At 36.6% G+C, this 25,706-nt stretch overlaps 1 protein-coding gene and 1 long non-coding RNA gene across 18 annotated transcripts in view; one reads left to right on the plus strand and one right to left on the minus strand.

Moving 5' to 3' along the window:
* SYNE1 (spectrin repeat containing nuclear envelope protein 1) overlaps positions 1-25,706 on the minus strand; it is a 450,580-nt gene that overhangs the window by 49,910 nt on the left and 374,964 nt on the right. For all 15 annotated transcript variants that reach the window (XM_041744182.1, XM_041744178.1, XM_041744179.1 and 12 more), the window contains 5 exons: positions 24,459-24,653; positions 20,847-20,972; positions 17,536-17,691; positions 10,057-10,215; positions 6,720-6,886 (listed from right to left, as the gene is read on the minus strand). In XM_041744182.1, the coding sequence (XP_041600116.1) occupies positions 6,720-6,886; positions 10,057-10,215; positions 17,536-17,691; positions 20,847-20,972; positions 24,459-24,653 (803 nt within the window). The remainder of the gene's footprint in view (positions 1-6,719; positions 6,887-10,056; positions 10,216-17,535; positions 17,692-20,846; positions 20,973-24,458; positions 24,654-25,706) is intronic.
* LOC121484674 lies at positions 122-20,840 on the plus strand. 3 transcript variants are annotated; one of them, XR_005986087.1, is made up of 3 exons: positions 122-384; positions 2,198-2,425; positions 19,942-20,840. It is a non-coding gene; the product is annotated as an uncharacterized LOC121484674 (long non-coding RNA). The 3 variants fall into 3 exon arrangements; XR_005986088.1 differs by having other exon boundaries at positions 2,264-2,425; XR_005986089.1 differs by lacking the exon at positions 19,942-20,840 and adding an exon at positions 9,547-9,607.

Genomic DNA, 25,706 nt, shown 5'->3' on the forward strand with positions numbered 1-25,706 from the left:
CTCTGCCTGATAATATGACACTGAGCAGTGACAAGTGGTCATGTTTCTAAATAAAACCTACATTCATTAACATGTGCCCGGCCTGATCTCCTGGAATGTAGGCCACGAGTGTAAGAAGGGGAAAGGCTCAGTGTAATCTGCAAGGAGGGGGAGGCTTTCTAAAGAAAGAAGGCTCTCAAAAATAAGGCCGCTGCAGACACTTTGCCATTCTGGAAGGACGGGCAACTCTTCCTGTGGGCTGTTTGTTAAGTTGGAAAGGATTTCTGAAAAAGACAAATCACTCAAATGCAAACAAAAACAAAACCTCTACAAGTACGGCAAGTTGTGGTAGCAAAAAAGAACAACTCTTTTTTTCCTTCTGTTTGAAATGCCAGCTACGGTGGTGTAAGTAGGAGTTTTCAGGGGTTGTTTGGGAAGGTGGGATGGAAAAGGTATTCTGTAGAAAAGTAATTGGTCTTCATTTTTGAATAGACTGTTTAAGCAAGAAAAGTAATTGAAGAAATACTATTCTTCCCTTACATATTCAAAACCTTTGTCCTTTTAAAAATGATGTAAAGTGATAAAAGTAATATGTCCATTTTAAGGTAATAATAAAAAAAGTATGTTCATTTGCTTGGTGGGATTCAGAAAACTTTCTTTTGTAAGTTTCAAGAGTTTCAAATTTTCTGCACTGAACCTATATTAATTTCATAATTTAAGCTTTTAAAGAAAATGAGCTCTCAAATTATTAATTACTGGTAATTTAATAAAACATGATGAATGCTGACTGCTTTAAACCCTTTTCAGATCAAGGTATACATACACACAAATAGATTACAAATAAATAAATAATGAAATTTGCTAAGTTTTTTTTTTTTTAAAGCCCTCTATGATGAGCTGCAAAATAAAACAGAGTATTTGGGTCTGATTGTATGAGATAATTAATTTTAAAGCAGGAATATATTTTCTTTTTTAAAGGCAACAAACCGATATTTTACATAATAAATTATTTATAAATAAAATTATTTTTCAAATCCTGATATTTAAAGATATTCTATTGTGAATTCTTTATAAAGCAATCACTCCTCTAAAATATTATTTTTAACAATGAGGAAGATAAACATATAAGCTTTGGTTAAAGGAATATATTGGTCATGATTCCAAAGCAGTAGGTATATTTATTTTTTCTTGATTATGAGTAACATTTCTGAAAATTTGAGATCATTAAAAAATTGTACTGCCATGATTTTCCTAGTTCAATTCCTTTTTACTTTATTTAGTTCTCCTCATGGGCTCAAATTTTGTTCCTATGCTCATTATCATTAGGACAACATATTTATTGCAACAGATTAAACATAAAGCACGGCTCTAAAGACACAGTTACTATGAAAGTAAGATGGTAATATCAATGTCAATGGATGGGAGAAATATTGGATAAATCATGGTATATTAAAACTATGGCATACTTTGTAGCTCTCCAAAAGAACAAGATTGCCACATGTGGCATTTTGTAGTATGCATGGCATTGTCCCTTTCCCCCTGCATTGTCTCTTTGGAGCAATGGCAATTATTTTAATGAATATTTTGAAAATGAGGAATCTAGGTCTCAGAAAGGTTATGTAGTAAGCCCTAGGTCACACAGCCATAGCAAGGTGGACCAAATTCAGGACTCTTGATCTGTTCTGTGCTATTTACATGCTTGACGCAGCAATACATTCCTGATCCTGGCCAGTTTTCCAAATTGACCCCCATGAGGTAATGGCAGCCATAAATTCCAAGAATCAAGTTTTATTTTTCCTCTAGTGGTGGTGGAACACCTGTGAAACCAAAACCTGTTCTAATGGCAGCTGATCCAACTTCACAAAGCTATGCATACACGGTTCACCTACACAGCCTCTAAGCTCCCTCTGGACTGAGAACTGTCATTTGCTGTGTGCTGTGCTAAGTAGTTTACAGGGACTTTATCATTTAGTTCTCCTAATAACTGTTTACACCTGTGGTTATTGAGGTACTGAGAAGGTAAGGAACTTGCCTAACATCCCGTTGTTGGTGAAGCAGAACAACGCGGTAATTCAGGCAGGTGAGGCCGTAAGTGCATGCTCTGCTTTATTATCTGCATTTGCGGCACTTTTCAACCTGTCTTAGATTGGAGAAATGCAACAAATACTGGATTGACCATTATGTGCAAGGAGCTATGTTAGGTTCTGGCTTCATACAGATACACCTACACTGTAGTAGAGAAGAGAAACTGTAAACAACTGATCGCACAAGAGACCTATTACAGCAGGGAAATTCCATGGAGAGCACAGAAAGCCCGCTGAGAAGGTAAGAAGAATCTCACCCAGTCCAAAGAAAAGGAAGACCTTGATGAACAATTAGGAATGGGCCAGGCCAGACGGGGGCAGGAGAGTGCGCAGGCAGACGCGATGGAGGGAGAAGACCTACGGTGAGTCATGTGTACACTTGCTCCATTCCCTTACTTGGTTAGGTGCCATTTTCTCTCCCATTTTTACATTCCCTACAGTGGTGTCAGCCAACTATGGCTAGACACCTGTTTTGGTAAACAAAATGTTATTGGAACCCAACTGCATTTTTCTGTTTCTATGGTGTCTAGGGCTGCTTTTGTGACATGGCAGAGGGGTTTCAGTAGGGACCATTTAACCTGCAAAGCTGAAAATATTTACTAGATAGTCTTGTGCAAAGAGTTTGCCAATCTCTGCCCTGTAGCAGCATCCACAGTACTAAATATGCAGGAGACATTCAGTGATTTTTTATTTTAAATTTTTTAAATTTTAAAATTTTTTTAAAATTATATTTGTTTTTTACTCTACTTCTATGTAGTTTTTAAGGGGATTTTAATAAATACACAGTTTAAAAGCAGCCAGCTGCAAAGGACCACAGATTGTATGATTCCATGTATATGGGCTGTCCAAAATAGATAAATCTGTGGAGGCAGAAGGTGACTTAGTGGTTGCCTGGGGCCAGCAGGAGGGAGAGTGGAGGCGAAAAAGGTGAGTAAGGCATTTATTTGGGGATGATGAAAATATTTTAAAATTGATTGTGGTGATGGATACACAGGTCTCTAAATATGCTAAAAATTACTACATCATATATTTGTGATAGATGAGTTGTGTGATATGTGAAATTATATCTCAACAAAGCTGTTATTGGAGAAAAAGTATGCTTTTGTTTTGGTGATGGGGAGGTAGGTTTGGCAGATGCAAGAGGAATATCCTTATGTTAGAGAGTACAGTTAATTAAAAAAAAAAAAAACATAATTGCAACAGAGCACACTTGAGTCTGACCTTCCTAGATACCCAAATGGGAAATATTCAATAAAATACTGTCTAGTATAAAAAGCACTGAACAACTAATGCTAAACAACAGATTTCCTATTAATCTGAGCTCTAGAAAACTACTATGTGGGTTTTTTCATAGGGTTCACAAGCAAAATTAGAGCCAGAATCCCAGCAGACGGTTTTACAGAAAGTAAAGTACACCAGTGACTGTTTCTTATGTTGACTGTTAAGGAAAGCCAAGGGCTCAGAAATGCTTTCGCCAATTGTCTTGGCCAGTGTTGATCAAAAACTTTCTGGGATGAAGAAAATGTTCTGTATCTACAGTGCCCATAAAGTAGCCATTGCCCTCTTATGGTTATTGAGCCTGGGGAAATGTGACTAGACAACTGACTATAATTAAAATTAAACAGTAATTTAATTAAATCCCATTTCAGTTCATTTAAATAGCCACAGGTAGCTAATGACTGCTATATTAAACTGAGCAGGTCTAGAAAATATGGACAGGATACTAGAGCATTAACCACTGAGACATAACTAAGCAAATTTTGTTGTCCAAAAAAACTGACAATTCTTAGTGACAGTTTAAAAATGCAATGGAAAACACATTTACTTTGTACTCATAATGGTCTAAGCTAATCCACTAGTGATAGGAAGTTGGCTCAAAGTTATGCATTCTATTTGTATGCAAATAGGGTTATTATCAGTAAATATATTTCTTTCTTTTCTTTTTCCTATTTATGTTAGCTGGGAAACTGTTCACCTGAAAACATGATCTTCAAAAATAACCTCTCCATTCCCACACGAGCACCAAAACAGCATAGAAATATCAAAAGGCCCAACTAAGTTGTGTTCTGCCTTAATGAATCAGTGTGAAAAAAAAAAGGAAGAGCTAAGAGTGGTGAATGGGATTGAACCATAGAAATCTGATATTTGAGCTGGCTGCTCATAGTTGAAGATGGGGGTGGAGGACAGACATTTAGTTTGTGTACTCTCAAAGCTCAGATAAACAAGGGAAAGAAAAGTAAATATGAAGACCAAGTATCATTTAGGAGAGGCTTCAAAGAGACTTTGAATCCAGTGTGGCATTAAACTCTAAAACAACTGAATGGTCAACACATCATCTGGTGTGAGTGAGGCAATCAGAAATGGACAACACATCTACAAAAATCTACATCTGTATATGATGAGACTCTACTAAAATAGAAACATATGAGCGTTTTAGTGACTTTAGTGACTATAGATCCAAAAATATTTAATTGGTTCAACTTTACTAATGTGTTTTTGGAAAAATAAATAACATTTACAAAATCCTCACTTGAATAACAGAAAAGTTATTCAAGTTAAACATAACTTTGAGGAGAAAGTACTTAACTCATTTGATGTAATGTTGGCTAACAGCTGGGTATACACTAAGCTAGCTTATGAATAAACTATATTAAATTCAATTTAAAACATCTTTAACATAGTGTATCCCCCATTCTATACCACTGAACCACTAAAGATTAAAAAAGAACATTAACTAGTTTAACTGGATTACATGGCAATGCAAGCCAATCCATGAGTCATAATCTGACAAAAAAAAAAAAAAAAAAAAAAAAAAAATCAAGGGATGTTTACCAACTGGGTGGCTTTCCTAAGAAGTGTATTTATAGTACAAAGGGCTTTGATTTGTCCTTCTGAATAAGATTTGGTTATCACAAACTGAGAAGTGAGGCTAAACATAGCAATGGGGTTCTAAAACCTACATATGCCAGAATATTTGGAAATTATATATATTTTGAGCTGAACCGTATGTTTCCATCCCTTTGTAATAGCTTTACCGGGGCATTTAGCTTGTCACTTTACTTGATTTCTTTGCATGTTTATATGCCCACCATGAACTCCTCAAGGAAAGGGGCCTCAAAATATCTCAGAGCTGCTGTGAGCACTTTACAAAGGACTAGGAAATTAGATTGTTGAAATAATTATAGAATCTAATTTCCTTTTAATTGCATTCTTTAGAACAGGGACAGGAAGTCATAAAATTGGCTGACGGGAGCATGTAGTGCTCCAGAGCATGGGCTGCAGAGTCAGAGTGCAGGCTCTGCCCCTCAGCAGGTGTGTAACCACGGGCAAGCCTGGGTGTCAGCCTCTGCATCTGGAAAATGGGTATAATAAGAATGCCCACCACAAACGGTATTGTGAACAAGAAATGTGAAGACATATATGAAGCTGTAGCATGGTCATTGACACATACCAAGTGTTCAATAAATGTCTGCTATCAGAGTATTGTTCAACATTTGAAAATTGGTAAACATTTATTCCATTTTTGTTTCATTATTGCTAAAATAAATCATAATTTCATCTTCTTCCTAAATTGGCTTCTCTCTGAAACCCCCTTGGAGAAAACAAATATACTATTTTCAGAATCAACATATAGAATTGCCCATACACAATTTTTGTGGGCACAGAGCATTCAAAAAGCACTATTTCATGCCCACATTCATGCAGCATGGCTGAGGAAAAGAACCTAGATTTTTAAAAGTGTATTCTCAGTTAGTTCCAAATCAGAAGCATTTGTAACTTTCTACCTCTCCTAACTGCCGTACAAAAGAATGTCCATTCAAATATTCAAGTATTCATTCATTCATTCAAATATTTATTGAGCCCAAATTGTATTCAATTACTGTTCTTGATGCTCATGATATATGGTGGATAGATACACAAAGGCGCCTGCCCTTGCAGAGCCTACATTCCAACATAAAGCCAAGTTCACCTGAAGTAAAGCACTTACTTCGTCATTTGCTTTATATCAAACAATATAGTGCCTCATTCATTACATCAGACTCTATATTGTTAATAAAAACCCTTACATATTTTTTCTTTCTTTACATTTCTGTTTTTCCTAACCTGCCCTTCAACAGAAACTGAATATAATATCCCTCTCAGATACAAAGCAGATACATATTAACGCTAAAAACAAAATTGCAATAATGCAGCAGATTATCTTAAAACTATGCTGAATGGCAATAATTAGCTTTATTTCCACTCTCTGGTAGCCAGAAATATGGTAGGAAAGTAATTTTATATATATCTTTTTAAAAAATTTTTGCTACTACAGACAAAAGTGCCCACCATGGATACTAGTCAGCAGTTTTACTTTCTTCCTCATAGAAGGATGCATACCCATGAAGCCCTGAAATAAAGAATTTTTGGGGGGAATGGGTTTTGTTTGGATATGACTTTCTTTCAGCTGAGTGAAAACACCACTGGATTTATTAAATAGGGAGAATTTCAAAGTTAATGAAACTGACATTTATGAGAAAAGCTAAACTAAAATGGCAGGATAAAGAACACACACAGAGAGAGAAAGTCATTGGATTATCTTGAGCTGCAATGAAAGATGGACAAAATGTTTTTAAAATTCTGCACACATGTCCTATTGACCAGGATCCTTTTTACCTGGCTGCCATGAGATCCAGGAGATGCTGCCACCGGTCATTAACCTTTCCGAGTTTGTATTCAATCTCAGAGGCTTTGCTTTCATGGCTGGCTCTAGCAAGTCGTTCTCCCATTTGCTGGAGCTGTATTTTGTTCTCTTGGGCAACAGCAATTTCCTCTTGATAATCCTGCATAATAAATAGTAATCACGGAGATCAGAAATCATATTTTTAATGCATTCAGCCTGGCTCTACTAGAAACATGATAATTACTATTTTCTATTGCTTGGAATAGTTTAGACATGAGGAATACTGTGTGAATATCAGTCTATGTACACAAGAATTAGTGGTACCTATTATTTTCAGTATGTGCATAGACTCTAAATGGAATTTTCAAAGAGATTTTCTTAAAGAGAATTGAGATATTTTTATTTACTTAAAATGGGCATTAAAATCAATAATAGTAAATAAATAGAAATAAAAGAAAAAGCTTGAAGGATTTTAATGCTGGGAAATTATACCTTATTTTTATAATCACCAACCTGATGTTATATTTATAATCAATCCTTATAGTTGCTAAGAGGCTTAGAATATGTGTATGTGCCTCTGGGCAATGCACAATTATATATGTGCAATTGACATATATGTGTATTTACATGTAAATGTATATTATGTGTTTCTGTTATTTGTGCAGAATGCTTTCAAAAATAATACTTTCATTTTAATGAGCTATCCTCTATACAATGTCAATATTTTACAAATAAATCAATGGGAAATTAACTTGAAAGAATAATAACCATTAGTCTTAGGGGATCAGTGGGTCTCACACCTTTTTCATTTATCCAGTATTCACTCCTCTTAAAGATTGTTTTGGATAGGGAAACACTGGCTTCATATGCAAGACAGAGGCCACCAATGGTATGTTCTAAGTGATGATGAATGGACATGCCCTGTGCTCCTCAACCCTCACCACCTGACCAATGATCCTCTTACTCTTGCCACAGTGACAGAAGCCAATCTTCAGAATCACTTTTTCTTCATTTTGGAATCAAACTTCTGTCATGCCGCATATATTATCTTAACAAAATAATATACAAAGACAGCTTAGAGGGTCATGGGTATTTTAATGCTCTCTTGCTCTAAAGTTAGTATGGCAACAGGGCTATCCTTTCAAGTGAGTTATCAAAGCAAGAGGCCCCCTAAAAATGGGAGAAGCCAGTGTAGTTTTATTCTATCTTGGTGTTGAGTGCTCTTTTTAGGCCCAGAAACCCCACCCCACCTCACCTACCTTCCATTTTATGTTACTTCACCACAGTGGGATTCAATGGCCAATATGCTAGATGCACTCACACCACGGAGGCAAGCTCATAGAGATGTCTTTTTAAATCTCATAATTCATTTTATAGACAAAATAGTATAGCTAATATTTTAAAGATTATTTCTGACATTGTGCCAAAAAGTAAAACATAATTAGGTGAAACACTAAAGTTTTTCTAAATTTTTTTTTAGTTTTTCTAAATTTTAAATTGTAATTGTATTTTGTCTAAGAGAGAGTTTTATCCACACCCCCAAAATATGCATCTTAAATTTCATGAAGAAAATCAATAAGAATATAGATACACTTATCCAAAATTTATTGTATAGCAAGCTTCACTGTAATACCTATAGTACATTGTGTCCGGTAGAGCATTCCCTGATATCCAGAAATTATTACTGCAAGCTATTAGCAGATGTTATAGTGAAATCTGTATTATCTTAGTTCACATTTTAAAGGTTTACCATATCAAATATACAAATGCTTATTGTTAGAATTTGAACATTTTAAGTGGAAGTCTTAAAGTTATACTGCATGCTGACACTGGAGTTGTTTTTTTTTCTCTTTATGCATATGCATGGATAAAGATAGTTTTTCTTAACAATTATTTATATTTATTTTAGAATGAATAAGGCTATAATCCATTTATTCAGTAATGACTGAGTACTTATAAGAAGTTCGGAGTTCAGGAGATACAACAATAAACAGACAAAGACACTTCCAGCAAAGCTGACAATCTAGTAGGGCATCTACTGTACAGAGATAAAAAATAAGTAAAGAGGGAAAGTATGGTGGAAGCCAGATAGTGATATGTGCTAATAAAGAACATAAACTAAAATAAAAATGATTAACTGTTCAAAATATGGAAGCATTACTGATATCACCAAAAACATTTTTAAATGCTAGTAAATTTGGTCAGCCCAACGGAGACATGAAATATGTTCTAGAGCCAGATGATATATAAAGTAATTTAATAGTCATACATAACTTGAAAATAATATGAAGCCAAATCTCAGGGAGGTTTTCGTTCTTTTTTACCTTAAAATTTATTTATTGAGAGAGAGAGAGAGAGAGAGAGCCCACAAGTGGGACAGAGGGGGAAGGAGAGGAACAAGCAGACTCCATCTGAATGAAAGCCCAAAGCAGGGCTTATCCCATGACCCTAGGATCCTGACCTAAGGTGAAATCAAGAGTCTGACACTCAACTGCTCAACCAACTGGGGTGCACAGGGAAGTTTTTGTTCTTTTTTTTTTTTTTTAAGATTTTATTTATTTATTTATGAGAGACACAGACAGGCAGGCAGAGACATAGGGCAGAGGGAGAAGCAGGCTCCCTGAGGGGAGCCCAATATGGGACTCGATCTCAGGACCCCGGGATCACGGTCTGAGCCAAAGGCAGACAGATACTCAACCACTAAACCACCCAGGGACCCGAGAAAAGTTTTTATTCTTGCAATTGTCTGTGCATAGTGTTTTATAGAGAAAATGTCAGTTTAATGAATCCTAACAATTTTTTCTTTTGGTTCCTCTCTAGTGATTTTACCTCTTTAAAAACAAAAAAACAGGACACCTTGGTGGCTCTGCAGTTAAGCATCTGCCTTTGGCTCAAGGCATGATCCTGAAGTCCCTGGATCAAGTCCCACATGGAGCCTGCTTCTCTCTCTGCCTGTGTCTCTGCCTCTCTCTCTCTCTCTCTGTGTCTCTCATGAATAAATAAATAAAGTCTTAAAAAAATAAAAACAAAAAAACACAAAAGAAGACTAATACACATAAATGATTCCTTCTGAACAGGTAGCTAAAACGGGAAAATACTGAACATTTATCTATCAGCAGATAATTTACTTCATCATATCCACATATATTGTATATAAAGGAGGCCTTTCCATGCAAGTTTATTTTGTATTAAAAAGATAAAACATTTAAAAGATAGTACTCCTTTTACAGGAAAGTAATTTAATAATGAGTAAAACCATATTTTATACCTGTTAAAAGTACACCTAAGTGTTATGAAGAGTAAAAATATACATAGTTAGGCATCTTGTACCTTCTTGAGCTTTTCTATCATATCTTCAATGAGGATGTCTCCATTTTGAGAAACTTTGCTTTCCATCTGGGTCAACCATTCACAAAGCTCCTTGTTCTTTTCACTGAAGACTGCCCATTCATTCAATCTTTCACTTACTTGCTGCCGCCTTAAGGAGAGCTGAAAAGTTTAAATGGGAAAAGAATGTAAAAGGATAATCAGAGTACAACTTGTACCCTGGGTCGCGGGGGGGGTGGGGGGGACCAATAAACTGAGTTGGGTGGAGGGAAATAAGCAACAGTTGTGCATGTCTTTAGGTACTGTTCCCTGAGTTTGAGTCCCAGGAGGGATCTCCAGCAAGCTTTCACAACAAGGACCTGCTATGAAATGCCAGTGGGAAGAACCCCACCCTGTATTTCCACCCCTCTAAAGAGCTGCATGGACCTTCATTTATTCAAGGTTCCAAGCAATCAAGCCTCACACTGAAATTAGTTCTATGCAGATTTCTACGGCAATATTTTTTTTTAAAGATTTTATTTATTTATTCATGATAATCACACGGAGAGAGACAGAGAGGCAGAGACACAGGCAGAGGGAGAAGCAGGCCCATGCAGGGAGCCCGACGTGGGATTCGATCCCGGGTCTCCAGGATTGTGCCCTGGGCCAAAGGCAGGCGCCAAACCGCTGTGCCATCCAGGGATCCCTCTACAGCAATATTGAATGTACTTTTACTAAAAGATAAGGAAGAGCTAGGAAAGAGGGAGGGATAGAAAAAGAAGGAAGGAAAGAAGGAAAAAGGGGAAAAAAGAAAAGGAAGAAAAGGGGAAAGGAACAAAAGAAGGGAAAGAAAGAAAAAAGGGAGAGTGAATTGAATCTCAAGTGTCTGGAGAGTGGAGCAGAGGCGCACAGTGCAGAGAGGTCTGAAGTGGAAGACGGATCCCTGCTGCTCAGCTCTATACTGATCCTTTTACTTTGAGCAAGTTCTCTTACTTCTCTGCCTGCTTTCTTTTTTATTTATTTACCTTTGTCTTTTTCATTTCCTTCTTTTGCATATGGCTTTATTGAGATATAATTCACATACCATACAATATTGCTTAGCATAATGTTTTCAAAGTTCATCTATGTTGCAGCATGTGTCAGTATTTCACTCCTTTTAATTGTTGAATGTATCCCATCAGATGGATAGACAACCTTTTATTTACCAATTCATGGATGAATGGTTATTGATGGATGTTTTGGTTATTTCCACTTTCTGGCTATTATGAATAAGGCTGCAATTGTACACTTGTAGACAAGTGTGTGTGGAGACACATGTTTAGTTGCCTACGGGGTACATACCTATGAGTAGAATTGCCGGGTTACATGTTGACACACTATAGAGTGTCTACCAATGTACATTCCCACCAGCAGTAAGGTATTCATTTCTCCACATCCTCACCAACACTTAATATTTATCTGTCTTTTTGATTCGGTCATCCTAGTGAATGTCAAGTGGTATCTCATTGCTATTCTGATTCATATTTCTCTGATGACTAATAATGCTGAAAATCTTTTCATGTTTCTTGGCCATCTGTATATCTTCTTTGGAGAATTATCAGGTCAAATCTTTTGCCCATTTTTGAATTGGGCTGGGTTTTTTTTTTATTTTTTAGCATTGAGTTGTAATAGTTCTTTATGCATTAGAGATACAAGGGGTCTGTTTCTTATCTCTAAATCTAGAATGTTCCAAAAAAACCTAGAATGTTCCTTTCCAGTATTTTAAAATTTTATGATTTCATAATACCCTTGTTTTTGCAGTGCTGCTTACGATACTAAGAAATATTTTTAGTTAAGCCAAGCTACCTGTTAGCAAAATATAATGTGATTTGACTGGCAAGAAGATGATCCTTTTTTATAGATGTTCTACACACTCATGTTGATAATGCTAGACATTCCACCAGTCATCTCATCGCATTAAACACCTACCTCAATTTTCTTTTCTTCCACCACCATTTTATTATGAGAAACATTAGACATACAGAAAAGTTGAAAGAACTGTAATGGTAAGCAGCCATAATATATTCCCTAGGCTCCAAAATCGTGAACATTTTGCTACATTTTGCTTTAATACATATATTCCTTTATCCATCAGTCCATTTTACTTTGTGATGCACTTCAAGCCAATTTCCTTTAAAAATGAAAATATTTCTAAGGTACCTTACATTTTCTAGTTAGCAATTCTGTCTCAGATTGGCTCTGCTAATGATTAGGTAAATAATAGTCAAGGTCCCACATAACCCAAAATGTCTATGATTCTATATCTGAGAAAATACCTGGTAATTAGGCTTTGAGAGCAGGTTCCCTATGCCTGGGCTAGCCCTCATCATAGTGAGGTGCTCAGATAGTGGGCCCCATAACCTAACATAGTTTCTAAAATGTCACCATTACAAATTCATTCTTTTGAATTATTATTTTTTAAAATACAAATTTCTCTGAGTAGGGTGACACTGATACATCCATTAAGTATTTCCCCATTAGTAAAAATCAGCTTGTTTTCTTTGAGGCAGAAAAATACAGAACAACCAAAAAGCAGTGAATTTACTTAGGGTGGGTACTGGTAGGAATGGAAAAGACTAAGAAAACATAGGTTAAAAAGTTTTGGAGACAAAGTTCACCTACAATAAGCTATATCAAGACAGCGCTGCAGTTAGGAGCACAATCCTTCCAGTACTCCCTTACCTCTTGAACTCTGATAGCAGAGTGTATTCTGATCTTCTACAGGAATGCTACAATTTGGAATTTTGTAGTGGATATGACTTCTTCCCTCTCCTTCACACAGCATCAGAGTCAAGAGTGTGGCTGGTAATTAAAATTCTGGTTCAACTGATGTCCAAACTGAAACTATATTTTCATAATTGGGACCTCTCAAAGCAACTGTTTTCTAAGAAAAGGCTAAAAGCCCCCACCCTTCAGATTCAACATTAATAGTTCTTGCTATATGTATCTCCTTCTTTCCTTTTTCCCCAAATCTTGGCCATGAGTAAGGATGAATTCTCGGACTTTCCTCAACAACATCTTCAGGGAAGATGACCACATTATAGAAAAATATTATCTATTTCTTTGAGAGGTGGGTTTTATTTTTTTAATTTTTTAATTTTTTTTTTGAGAGGTGGGTTTTATTACCCCTATTCTACTCCTCCTACTACTCCTACTACAGGACATGATTTGAGGTTTTTTTTTCATCATTTGAGTTTTTAACATTTTTTCCACCTCGACACCCATGTATTCAATACCTCCGCTGAGCAGCTTTCATATGTATCTCTGGTACTTATCATACACCATGGAAGTGTTACTTTCATTTGCTCACTGCAAAGCAACAGCTGAAAGAAGAAACAGGTAGACCACAAACACTTGCAAAGCAGCACAAAAGCTTCTAAAAAGATTTAAATTCTCAGTGGAGACAACATTTACCTTTTAGTTTGTAAAACTAGTGTTTAGGCTATATGATAAGTGAACATTACCACCCCTTTCTTCGGGTTTAACTGAAACCCTCGTATTACTTATCAGTTTAGCACAGATTTATGTTTTCTCAAGAGTATAAACACTCTGCATTAATAGCTGGCAAGTACCAGCTGAAACCTCCAGAGTGTGAGGCAGCTGAACAGGAAATACATCCTTTTCTACTTCAAATATTTTTGCCTTGACAATTTGAAAAACACTGAGCAATTACAATGATGATGTATTTATATCTCAATGAGAATTACACACAGATCTACAAACCCAAACAGGAATAAAAACAAATATAAGCTATGGCTGAATACAGACACAGCAAACTGTTTGGGGAGTCTATTTATGAACAGTATACTTTTATACGTCAACTCCCCTCTGAAACATTTACTTACACCATGTCTTCCTCCTCCTCCTTGGTAGTCCCAATTGCTCCTGCCTTCTCACCCACTGCTTCAATCAGAATATGAACAGATTACCGGCTCTTTAATAGCGGATAATGTCAGGTTTAAGTAAAGTTTTTAACTTTTAAAATGAGACCATAGGCTCAAGCTCATTTCCTTTTGTGGTTTCATACTTGACAGAACAACTCCGGAAACACTAACTCAAGAACTAGTAACTAATTTATATTCTCACTTATAGTTATATCCTGGCACCTTTGGCATGACTACTCCGAACTTTAAAATCTCACTGGATTAAATAGTATTTTTAGGTTGAAGCAATGTGAGATCAGTATGCTTTAGCTTCATGCCTTAAGACATTCAATTTAGAAAATTTCCAGAAACTATGTATTCGATGTACTTCCTCTTCTTCTTCTTCTTTTTTTTTTTTTTTTACTTAAGTCTTAGTCCACTCCCAGGTGCAAGGTATTCATCTCTTCATGGCATATCATATGATCAATAGCATCCTTCAAAATGTATTTCCAAACAGATATATCTAAGTCTGGTGAGCAATTTTAAACATGGAAACTTTGGCCCCCTTTTTTCTTTTTCCAGTTTTACTAAGATATAATACACATATCACACTGTGTAAGTTTAAGGTGTATAGTGTGGTGACCTGATGCACATTTATACTGTGAAATGATCACCACAAGATTAGTTAGCACATCCATCATATCACACAATTACTATTTCTATGTGTGTTGTGAGAGCCTTTAAGATATCACTCAGCCATAAAAAGAATGACATCTAGCCATTTGTAACAACATGGATGGATCTCGAGAGTATAATGCTAAATGAAAGAAGTTGGTCAGAGAAAGACAAATACCATATGATTTCACTCATGTGGAATTTAAGAAACAAAACAAATGAAGAAAGAAAAAGAGATAAAAAAAAAAAAGAAAAGAAGAAGACTCTTAAGTGTAGAGAACAAACTGGTGGTTGCCAGAGGGGAGGAAAGGAGGAAAGGGTGAATAGGTGAAGGCGATTAAGGTTATTAATTATAACCACTTATATTGATGAACACTGAGTAATGTACTGAATCACTCTACTGTATACCTGAAATGAATATAACACTTTATGTTTATATTGGAATTTTTTTAAATAAATAAAAATTTAAATAAATTTTTAAAATATCTTTCCTCTTAGCAACTTTCAAGTACATGATACAGTCTTATTAACTAGAGTCACATTGCTATACGTTAGATTCCTAGAACTAATTCACTTTATAACTAGAAGTTTGTAATCTTTCTACCTCATGGCATTTTTACACAGGACTGGTTTTCTTAAATTAAACAAATATTGCACAATTATAATCTTCCTAACTTCCAAACTATTCAGAGACTATGTCATTATTTTACATTTAGAGGAACACAATGACATAAAATAAGTGCCCTAAAGTCTTCTTTTAATTATTAACAGTATATATATGAACACTTACTTAGCTGTTCTAGGCAGTTAGCTGTTCACAGGCCAAAAGGGAATTGGGGAATAGGAAAATACTGAGGTCTGAGCATCTCAAAAGGTGACATTCTAGGGATTGTGGCATTTGAAAAAGGGTGGGTTAAAATCAGAAGGGAAGAAATAGTCAGTCTAGGCAGAAGAGTGGTCTGAGCAAGGTCTTGGGGTAGGGCAGTTCATGACAGGTTTGGGAAGGGAATGGAAGCCATTATCTGAAGTGTTACCTCTCTGAAAGCTCTGTAGACATCAATTAACCAGAGAAGTAGATATAGTATAATTAATTGCACAGGATATGCTGAAAAGTATTGGGTCATGAAGTAGTGCTAGATTTTTCTCAATTTTAAGAAAAACAAATGGATAAGGCTCATAAAAGTAACTGAACCACTGCTGTGATCATTTTCCATTATTTGTACCCACAAATTATCTTTCACTTACATGATATACCCTGATAAAGTCCTTCCATTAGAAAATTATGTGAGAATTTACTGGATAGTTATGTATTGATTTTGGGCTGAATAATTCAGAGAAGAATAAAATATTGTGATTAGCATTATCATACTCCATGTGAGTTTCTCACTGTGTTCACTAAGAATATGAAGCTCCATGAAAAATGGCTAAATTAATTTTGAACTCAAATTACTCGCATGTTTATGAAAATCATCTCTTACACTCCTCCCTTTTCAAAGTATATATTCAGAAGAAATTGTTCACACATTTAGGAAGTGTGCTCCAGAGTTACCCTCTGGCTCATGGTCTGAGAAATATCTTGGTTTTTATTTAACACAGAGAGAAATTTACCTAACAACAAATTTCTTGTTGCTGTCAAATGAATCAGGAGGCTATAAGCCTCTTAATCTCTGTTTAATGTTTCCTGAAGCATGAAGATAAGTATCTCTAAAGTCAGGGAAAATGGGAGGGGAGGACGGAAGTGGAGAGAGCTCTAGATTAGCACACTTGGCCTGAAACTGGAGAGGCACGAAGAGACCCCTTCTCAAGAGCCCCTTCCTCATCCTTACAGCACTTGCTTCTCCCCAGCCAGCTCCTCTGTCTCCTCCTCTGCCTTCACTCAAGCTGCAGCCGCGTCCAATCCACCTGCTTTCTCCTTCCACACCAATCTGTCTCTTGTGCTCCCTGTCTCAGTGCTCAGCTGAAGATTTATCTGCTGCAACATGTGTGTCCTTCATTGCCTGCAGTGCACACTGCCCTGGGTTTGCTTACACTGCTGTACATTGTTTTAGCTTGTTAGAACCAGTTCTCTTCATGGCATAGGTTCTTCTGGACTGGTTTTTGTTTCAGCTCTGTTGTTAAATTCGATGGTAGGAACACTTACTCTAGCTTATGAAATTCACAATTAGTGTGACTGATTCATTTACCAAACATGGACCACAGCCTCTCATGTCCCAGGCAATGCAGTCAGGTGCAGCAAGGGACATGACTGACACACACTCAGTCTCCTGGAGGGGATGGTCTCAAGGTCCTCAGTCAGAGCCTGTTCTTCACTTGTGTTTAATCTATGTTATGTTATTAATCTATGTTATTCTTCTTTGTCTTTGATTCCTTCTCATTGCCTTTCCAGCAATCTCTTCCTTTCATTTCAAAATCAAAATCCAATCCGGCATCCCAATTTTAAGGTACAATGCACAAGAAAGGTACTTAATAAATGAATCACATGTAACTAAAAATGCCAAACACATGAATTCCTAGGGAAAAAATACGGTAAATCATTAGCCACAATCATTCCAAATACAAAACCATTTCCACAGTATTAGCTAAAATTGCAAATAAAACAAAGGTCTTTCATATGTTCAAAGTAAGAAACAGAGCATCAGTACTTAGCAAGACTACATCTGTGAACCAAAAAACTATTTTCCCCTTACAATATTATGTCAGCCAGTGAAAGGGGCAGCAAGAGAATCCAGTTGAGATGCATCTCAAATATAATGTTAAGATGTAATTGTCTTAATCTACAATATTCTCACAAAAGCCAGAGTTCTTCCTCCATGTATACTCTGAGTTATAGAATCAATACAAACATGGGTCAAGCTATTTGACATTTCAAGTCATCTTCCAGTTTTCCACCTTTCTGAGCTAATGCTCAATGTAGAGTTTGTCTTACCTGGTGGCACAGTTCTTCCCACTGCCTTTGCAGAAGCTCCATGCGTTCATTCAGGATGGAGATATCATCGGCGCTGATGTAGGCACAGAGAGTATCCTTCAGCAGTGTCAGCTGAGCCATATCATCTGTCCAGCTCCCAGCTACATTTTCCAGCTCCTAGATTAAAAAAAACAAAAGTGTGAATACTCACAAATATCTATCATAAACAATTTGTGTGTGTTAGGAATCTCCTCATCATACAATTATCTTTCCATCCCTTTCTATTTTCTATTTGAACATCTCACTTGGTTTATTCTATTTGCTCTGGTGTTGTCTGACACTTTGTCAAGTTCTTATGATAAAATCCCAGGTTGTGGGGTGCCTGGGTGGCTCAGTTGGTTAAGCGTGCCTTTAGTTCAGGTCATGATCTTGGGGTCCTGGGATCATCTGCATTGGGTTCCCCGCTTAGTGGGCAGTCTGCTTCTCCCTCTGCCTCTGTTCCTTCTCCCTGTCATATTTTCTCTCTTTCTCTCTAATAAATAAATTTTTAAAAATCATAAAAAATAAAACCACCCAGGTTGTTGGAAGAATCTTCCTATGATCTATTTACCTTTTAACTGATCATTGTGGCTCACCTTTTCTTCTTTCTTTCTTTTTTTTAAAGATTTCATTTATTTATTTGAGAAAGAGAAAGAGAGAGAGGGAGAGAGCATGCAAGAGCAGGAGGAGGAGCAAAAGGAGAAGCAGACTCCCCACTGAGCAAGGAGCCCAAAGCAAGACTCAATCCCAGGACCTTGAGATCATGACCTGAGCACTTGAGATCATGACAGGCACTTAACTAAATGAGCCACCCAAGTGGCCCCCTGGCTCATCTTTCCTAAATTGAACTTTTATTACTGCATGATCTTCTTTAATTTAAAACTGATTTCATAAATTGCTAATCCAGCCTTTATTTTTGTCCTGGGTTATTGATCATGTTAATAAAATATTTTCAAAAAACCAAACTTCTAGGTTAACTTTCATCTTCAAACACTATGCATTTACATTCTGCAATATAAACTTAACATAATCGCTGAATTGCTATTATTACTCAATTGAAAATAATGGACTGAATTCATTTCCTGTAGGAACATAGACTTCTTCAGGTTACTAAAGAAAAAATTATGTACTCTGTCCTTTTGGGAAATGATTTAAGAAAAAAATCCATAAAGCAATATTTGAATGAGTTGACATTGGATTTTGCAATGCTTTGAACCGATGACCAGTTTTGCAATTTGTATAATTCTTGCTTTTTGCCAGCTGTGGATGCTTTTAGATTCTGGCTAATTTTGTGTATAAATAGAGTATTTCACATGGCTTTTTCCTTCTCTTTTTGCCTCTTCACACAGGAGACAAGTTTCCAAAGGCAAATGCAATTAACAGTAGTGTTTGAGGCTAACTTCTCAGGCAATTTAGGCAGATGAGGTTTTAGTCTGAATTTTCCAGGTAATTGCTTTGTTTTGCTGCTAAGGGTGGTTTAGGGAAGAGTAGCAGAGAGCTGGACCAAAATGCATCCTTTTAATCTCCAAGCTTAATAGCCGGGTATGTTTGTAACTGTTGTATTTTGGGTGATGAGGTCCCATGGTAACAGCATTTGGCTGAAAGACCATCCCGGTGGAGTAAAATATGCAGTATTTCTGCTTATATTTGTACACATATTAAACTGTCATGCCAATGTAAAGATTTTCCCCTTTCTTTCCAATTTCTAGCCCCTAACTCCAACATCAGACATAATTCACAATGTAAGGATTATAAAAGAAACAACAGCACTACCAAAACCAACTGTTTCAGACTCACAGACTCTATTAGATGAGTCTATATAGTAAAAATACAGCCTCTGGATTCAGGCAGCCTTGATATTTACTAACACTGAAACATTATTAAACTTCTAGAAGCCTCAGTTTTCACATCTGTAAAAGGGAAATAACAGACTATCCTCATGAGTTTGTGTTTATGTCAACTAAGATAACACTAGTTTACTGACTGGCACATAAGAGCAGCCCAATAAATGCCAATTTTCTTTAATCACTTGTTATAAATTTACAATCACAGATTTAAAACAAACTTTTTAATATTTGCATACTTCTGAACTTACATCTCAAGATAATACTTTCCTCACCTGCTATCCATGATGTCATGTATATTACCCCTTTATTTTTCCTAAATCTGTCTCTTCTGAGTTTCAAAGGATATCCTTAAATTTTAATACTAAAGAAAAATTCTTACATCTACGCTTTTTGTGATTTCAAGACTCCTTTAAGAATTAATTTTTCCTTAATGCTTATGACTTCTTAGCCAGAGTGAAGCAGAAAACTTCTGATTAAATCCGAATCATTTAAGTATATGTGAAGTTTCTTTCTAAAAGATTTATTTATTTATTTATTTTAGGGGAAGAGAGTGGCAGAGGGAGAGGATCTTCGAGCAGACTCTCTGCTGAGCACTGAGTGTGGAGCCCAACCTCACAACCCATGTGATCACGACCTGATCAGAAACCAAGAGTCAGAGAGGCTTACCCAATTAAGCCACCCAGGCACCCCAGTACGTGTGAAGTTTTACAGCATTGCTCCAGAACAATAATTTGCAAATGATTGGGAAACACAGGGACGTGTATTATTTGGGGAGAAAAAAAGAGACATTCGTAAAGGCAGTTTTGACTAGATCTGCATACTGCTTGACAGAGAACTGCCAAACACTTCACTTGCCTATATAGGTATGAACAGAACGAATCCTCTGCCACCACATCATGTTAGTCTCAGCGAGCTCACGATGCAGGGAGTGGTCTATATTAGCTCCTGATTTGCTTTCAACTGTGATTTGAGGTGTTGCTCATGATCTCATAAATAGGGCCCTGATAACTGAATGACTGTGTGTCTCCTTGCTATTTGCATTCCTGTTTTCCTTACAGAAGAGCCTACAGGGCAGGGTGTTCCCCTAAGAACCACTGTCTGCAGCATTTCCAGGCTGTCAGGACTAGACTATTCTGCTAGAACAACTCTCCAGTACAGACACTTTAAAAAGGATTGTGTTTATTGCTTTTGACCCCACTTTTAAATATCTTTCAATGCTGTGTTTTATATTTCTCAAGATGTAAACCATAAGCCAGTCTAATTTCATCAACCACAATAAATCAGCAAGCAAGCCTCACCAGAGTTGTCTGCCCTAATGCAATATCCAGGAACTTGTACCAACATATACACTGCTGGAGCAGTTTGACTAGCTTATACTTTCAAAGGCAATACCACAACAGAAGCGCACAGGCCAGTGACAGCTAACAGCTCAATCCAGTCAGCTACCTTGCAACGCATTTGCTCTGCATGCAGCTCCTCATGGTGATCTGGAAGAGACTGAGAAAGCTTCTTTTTGAAAGTTCGTAGTTTCTCCAGAGAATCAGCTATTCCGTTCTCACAGTTTTCCCAGTCCTGTAATGGGAGAAGGAAGAAATTTCATGGCTTTGTTTTTGTTTTGTTTTGTTCTGTTTTATAAGAAACTAAAACAAAAGATCCACACTCTTCTTAATCCCAGAGAAACAATTAAAGATTTATGGGGGGTCCACATCCATTGTCATGTAGGCAGCATCAGAAGAGCCGAGTTCAACACTTACTCTATGTGACTTTAAGCAGGTAATATGCTATGTCTCAATTTTCCCTATGAAAATGGGCATAACACAAACTCTATAATTGTTGGAGGGCTGGAGGAAGCCATGGCTGTGAACACACTAAATACAAGGCCCAGAATATTACAAGTAATCAAAATTGTTATTTGCATCTGAATTAATCTGCAGAGGTAAGAAAGTAATCACAGTATTTTGCCTCTTTTCTAACCTCACTGTTAATGTGTCTACACTACCTCGGATGTTCTATAAGAGATCAAAAAGAGGAAATGGAAATTCTTTCAGGATGAAATGTAAAAATAATATAACCCTGCCTCTGATTCAGTTCATTATATGAACACTATGAGGCACGTACATTTGATTTGTTACAGAAGTAGAAATACACAAGTACCAAAGGCTGGCAATGGGTGGGCTTCATCTCAATATGCTGAAATATGTATCACAAAAGGGTAAGTATATAAACACATAAAAACTGAAACAATCAATGGATGAAGAGAGGTAAGGCAAAATTTAAAAAATATACATCTAGTATGTCAAATATGAGTGAGTGCTCTGAAGAAGAATATAGCAAGAAAAGCAGTAGAGAGTGGCAGCATAGACCAGTAGATCTCTACAGAGTGACAAAGAAAACATACATTATTGTGGTTATGTTTTGGGTGATTACATACCAGACTTGTAACAGTGGTTTATTCCTGTGGAAGATTACAGGGTTTGGTTGTGGTATAGGGGAAATTTTGTTTTTTGCTTTACATATTTCAACTATTATCTGATTTTTTTAAATCAGACACATGTATTTCTTTTTAATTGAAAGAAAAAATTAAAGGAATCATAATGCTTTATATCATTAGACCTACAGATTAACTCCTATCCAGTGTCTCAGTGAAAATTCAAATTAAATTCATCTAAACAAATCTCCTTAATTTCACCTATGACCATCCATTCTTGTCCCCCCTTCCTAGTAACCCTTCCCAGTAGCCACTCCCTGCAACTTAAATTACTGAGCTCTGAAGAAAGACAGAATTGCTTTTAGTAGTGAGCCTGGTAGCAAAATTATGCCGCATTTTCCTTCACATAACCTCTTCCACCATTACCAGTCTTTTCTTGTCTGGGCTCTTTCTGTCTTTCTCTTCTGATGCTTTATTTTTAGCACAGCAACCCATAGGTGCTATGACCAAAACTGTCTTCTGTTAGAAGTGCTGACAAAAGTGTGTCCCTATCCAAAAGGTCTTTTGGTTTCTAACTGAACTGAGAATTTGGCCTAAGGTTCATTTCTCTTAAATTCCTTCAGGGAACTTCCTAGAGTACATAATCACATTCCCTCTTTCCATTTACCAGAAAACACACTAACTGTCTGTCTTGGACAAATTTGTTCTAATTCCCCTTTGTTAAAGTACCTCCATGTTCCCAGGCTACAATTAGTTCATCAATGCTAAGCATAGTGAGATCCTTTTACTAAACTGAACAAGCATTCTCAATGAAATCATCACACCCCCTGAAGCCCATCAACATGCCATCAGTAAATCTCCCCTGATCTAAAAGAGAAAAGATAAGTTTCTTATTTTTTATAATAAAATTAAGAGGCCATAGTGAAGCAGGTGAACATGCAGGCCACAGAATCATCATCACTCTACTTTTGGCATATTTACTCAGAGCATTAAATCAAGAGCTAAAAATAGATAAGCATTATGGCTGTGATATAAAGATATCCTAAAATAAAGAAAATGACATTAGAATATAGCTTCATAAATTCCTTCTTCGGCAAATGGGTCCTAGTTTATGATTTAAAATAAAATAAACTTTAACAAGAGAAGAATAAGGATTCCCCTTTCCAAGAATGGCTTAGATTCCAAAGCTATAACCCAGTCTTTTTACTACATGAATTACAAGGACATAACAAAATGTCATGGTCTGCAAACATCTATCAAAGTGGATGTTTTACACACCAGCAAACAGACTGGCAAGAAAAGCAAATGCAATGACTCAGCCATTTTGCCTTATTAAAGTCTTGGGAATCTGTCCAAAAATCACATCACAAATAAAGAAAAAATATATGATTAACATATCTCTACAGAATGAGTTACAGTATTTTTAATCTTTTATTGAAAGTAAAAAAGAAGAAAAAAGAATCAGACATATTGTATTACGGATGAATTGTGCTGTATGCAAATAATAGTTCTTTAACAAATGCTCAGTGGCATTTTTGATTGATTGTTTCCTACACAGAAGGTAATATATTATTAAATAAAATTCAATAGAATAAATCCAATGGGTGTGCATACTTTAAGCATTATAAAAGCAAACTGTGTTCTATTAACTTTAGTTACTACCTGTGATCCAAAAAAGCGTCAGGCCAAATTTAATAGATACTTTTGTTAAAGTGTTGGTGATTATCAGCATGTATAAAACTTTACTATTTAGCTCTGTTCACTCTTTAATATGATGATAATATCAACAACAATGATTAGCACCCTTTACCACATGCTCAATTTGTGCAGGTATTGTGCCACATGTTTACTTTCCTTATTTCATTAAATCCTCACAATGCCATCCGAAGGAGGGGTAATCATACCTACTCCAGAGAGGAGGAAACTGCCACTCAGATAGGTTGAGATAACCAAGTTACTTAGTTTATTAAGATTTTAATTTGGGTTTATCTGAGGTCAGAGACCATGCCCCTTTTCCGATGCATTCTAGTTATGTATTGAATATGGTACTGAAAAGTAAGGGAGAAAAGCATCTTGTGGCGGGTCTGAAACTTGCAGTGTGATCAGTATCCTCTCTGTATCCAACTAAAGGCTGAATATACCTCCTGAATTTTCTCTCATAGCAACATGCTTGGATAAACTAAGATGAAATCAAAAGTATCCTCTTGGATAAGTTTTTCCCTGCTATAAAATAAAAGATATCAATCTTAAAAACCACTTTAGAGTCTTAGATCAGGGAGTGGAATCTACTCTTTGCATTCCTGTTTGGATTTATAAAGTCATTGCATGGTTCTTGGCTTAGCACCGACCATTAATCAGAATTCATCACTTGGACAGTCTTATTAGACTTAAAAGTACTTAGCTGGGTGATTTTTCTGAAAGACAAACTGCTGAAAATTGGGAAACTTCTCCAGTTCATGCAAGACAGGACAAAGTCTTAAATAAGACACAGGGCAGGGGATCAAAATACTGCAGGGTATGACTTATGGATCTTTGCACTGTCTGATTGGAAAACTAAAAACAGGAGTAACAACTGCTTACATGGCTTCTTAAACTGCATTGCATCTAGAGGAGGAAAAAGCTGAACTTACTTTCAACAAGAAGGCCAGTTTTTTCTTCTGTTCCTCCAAACGCACGCTGGCTGATTTCCACTTCTCTTGGATTTCAGTGAGTTCTGCTTGCAAGGCAGCCTCAGCCCCACTGTCCGCTGAGAGCAGGAGCTGCTTGCCAGCCTCCACTGTTAGGATGTAGCTGCCTTGCTGTCGCAGGAACACTTTTTCTTTGAACTGAAAGGAATCGTAGCTTTTTACTTTCTCATTCTTTTTTTCAGCAGTTCCCTATTACAAGTGTTTTTAACTAACCCTACAGTTTTTCATACATAGCATGCCCTCTTTATCCAACATTTATTGAGCTAGTACTTTGGGTGTGAATGAAGCCCTGCATAAATGAATGAGAATTCATTCAGGATGAGCCTCTGGAGAGGCTCAGTTTCTGTGTTCAACTTAAGTACAATGACCGTGCAATATGGAAACTGCTCTAGAAGATTGATGTATAGGGAATACACTGTCACATGCTTCGTTTAAGTTTTATTAGGATCTCTTAATTTCTTCTGCAAAAAACATTCATGATGCTTGTTTGATACAAGCAACCCACTTCGAAGAAAGACCACTCCTCAAATATCTAACCCACATGGAAGCAAGATGAAGAGGCTTCATGAGTCTTGGAAAATATATGAAAATGGCCAGATTAAGGAGGAGCTGGTGTGATGAGGGCCAGGAATCAGGGAGAGGAATCCTTCCACACGGAGAAATGAAGATAGGCAAATTTACTATAGGAGATCAACAGGATGAATTTAGGACCTTGGATGTAGTTCTCAGGACCTAGGATATATTATACTTGTGAAAGAGTGGCAAAAGATGACACGAGAGGGACGCCTGGGTGGCTCAGCGGTCGAGCGTCTGCCTTTGTCTTAGGGCATGATCCTCGGGTCCAGGACCCAAGTCCACGGGTTCCCCAAGGGAAGCCTGCTTCTCCCTCTGCCTGTGTCTCTGCCTTTCTCTCTCTCTCTCTCTCTCTCACTCTCTCTCTCTCTCTCATAAATAAAATAAATAAAATCTTTAAAAAAAGAGGACACTAGATGATACCCTGCATGAGAATTTTTTTAATAGTGAAAGTGACTGAGATTCACAGGAGAAAATTAAGTAGGGAAGTCATGTGTCTGGATTAAAACACTCTGCAGTAGAGTAGAAAATGAAATGGAAGAATGGTAAATATTGGATACACTAAGATAGGTTAGAAAGCTATTGTCTATGTAGGTAAGAAATCAAGAGCTCCCCATC

The sequence above is a fragment of the Vulpes lagopus genome, chromosome 2, assembly GCF_018345385.1.
Source record: "Vulpes lagopus strain Blue_001 chromosome 2, ASM1834538v1, whole genome shotgun sequence".
Lineage (NCBI taxonomy): Eukaryota > Metazoa > Chordata > Mammalia > Carnivora > Canidae > Vulpes > Vulpes lagopus.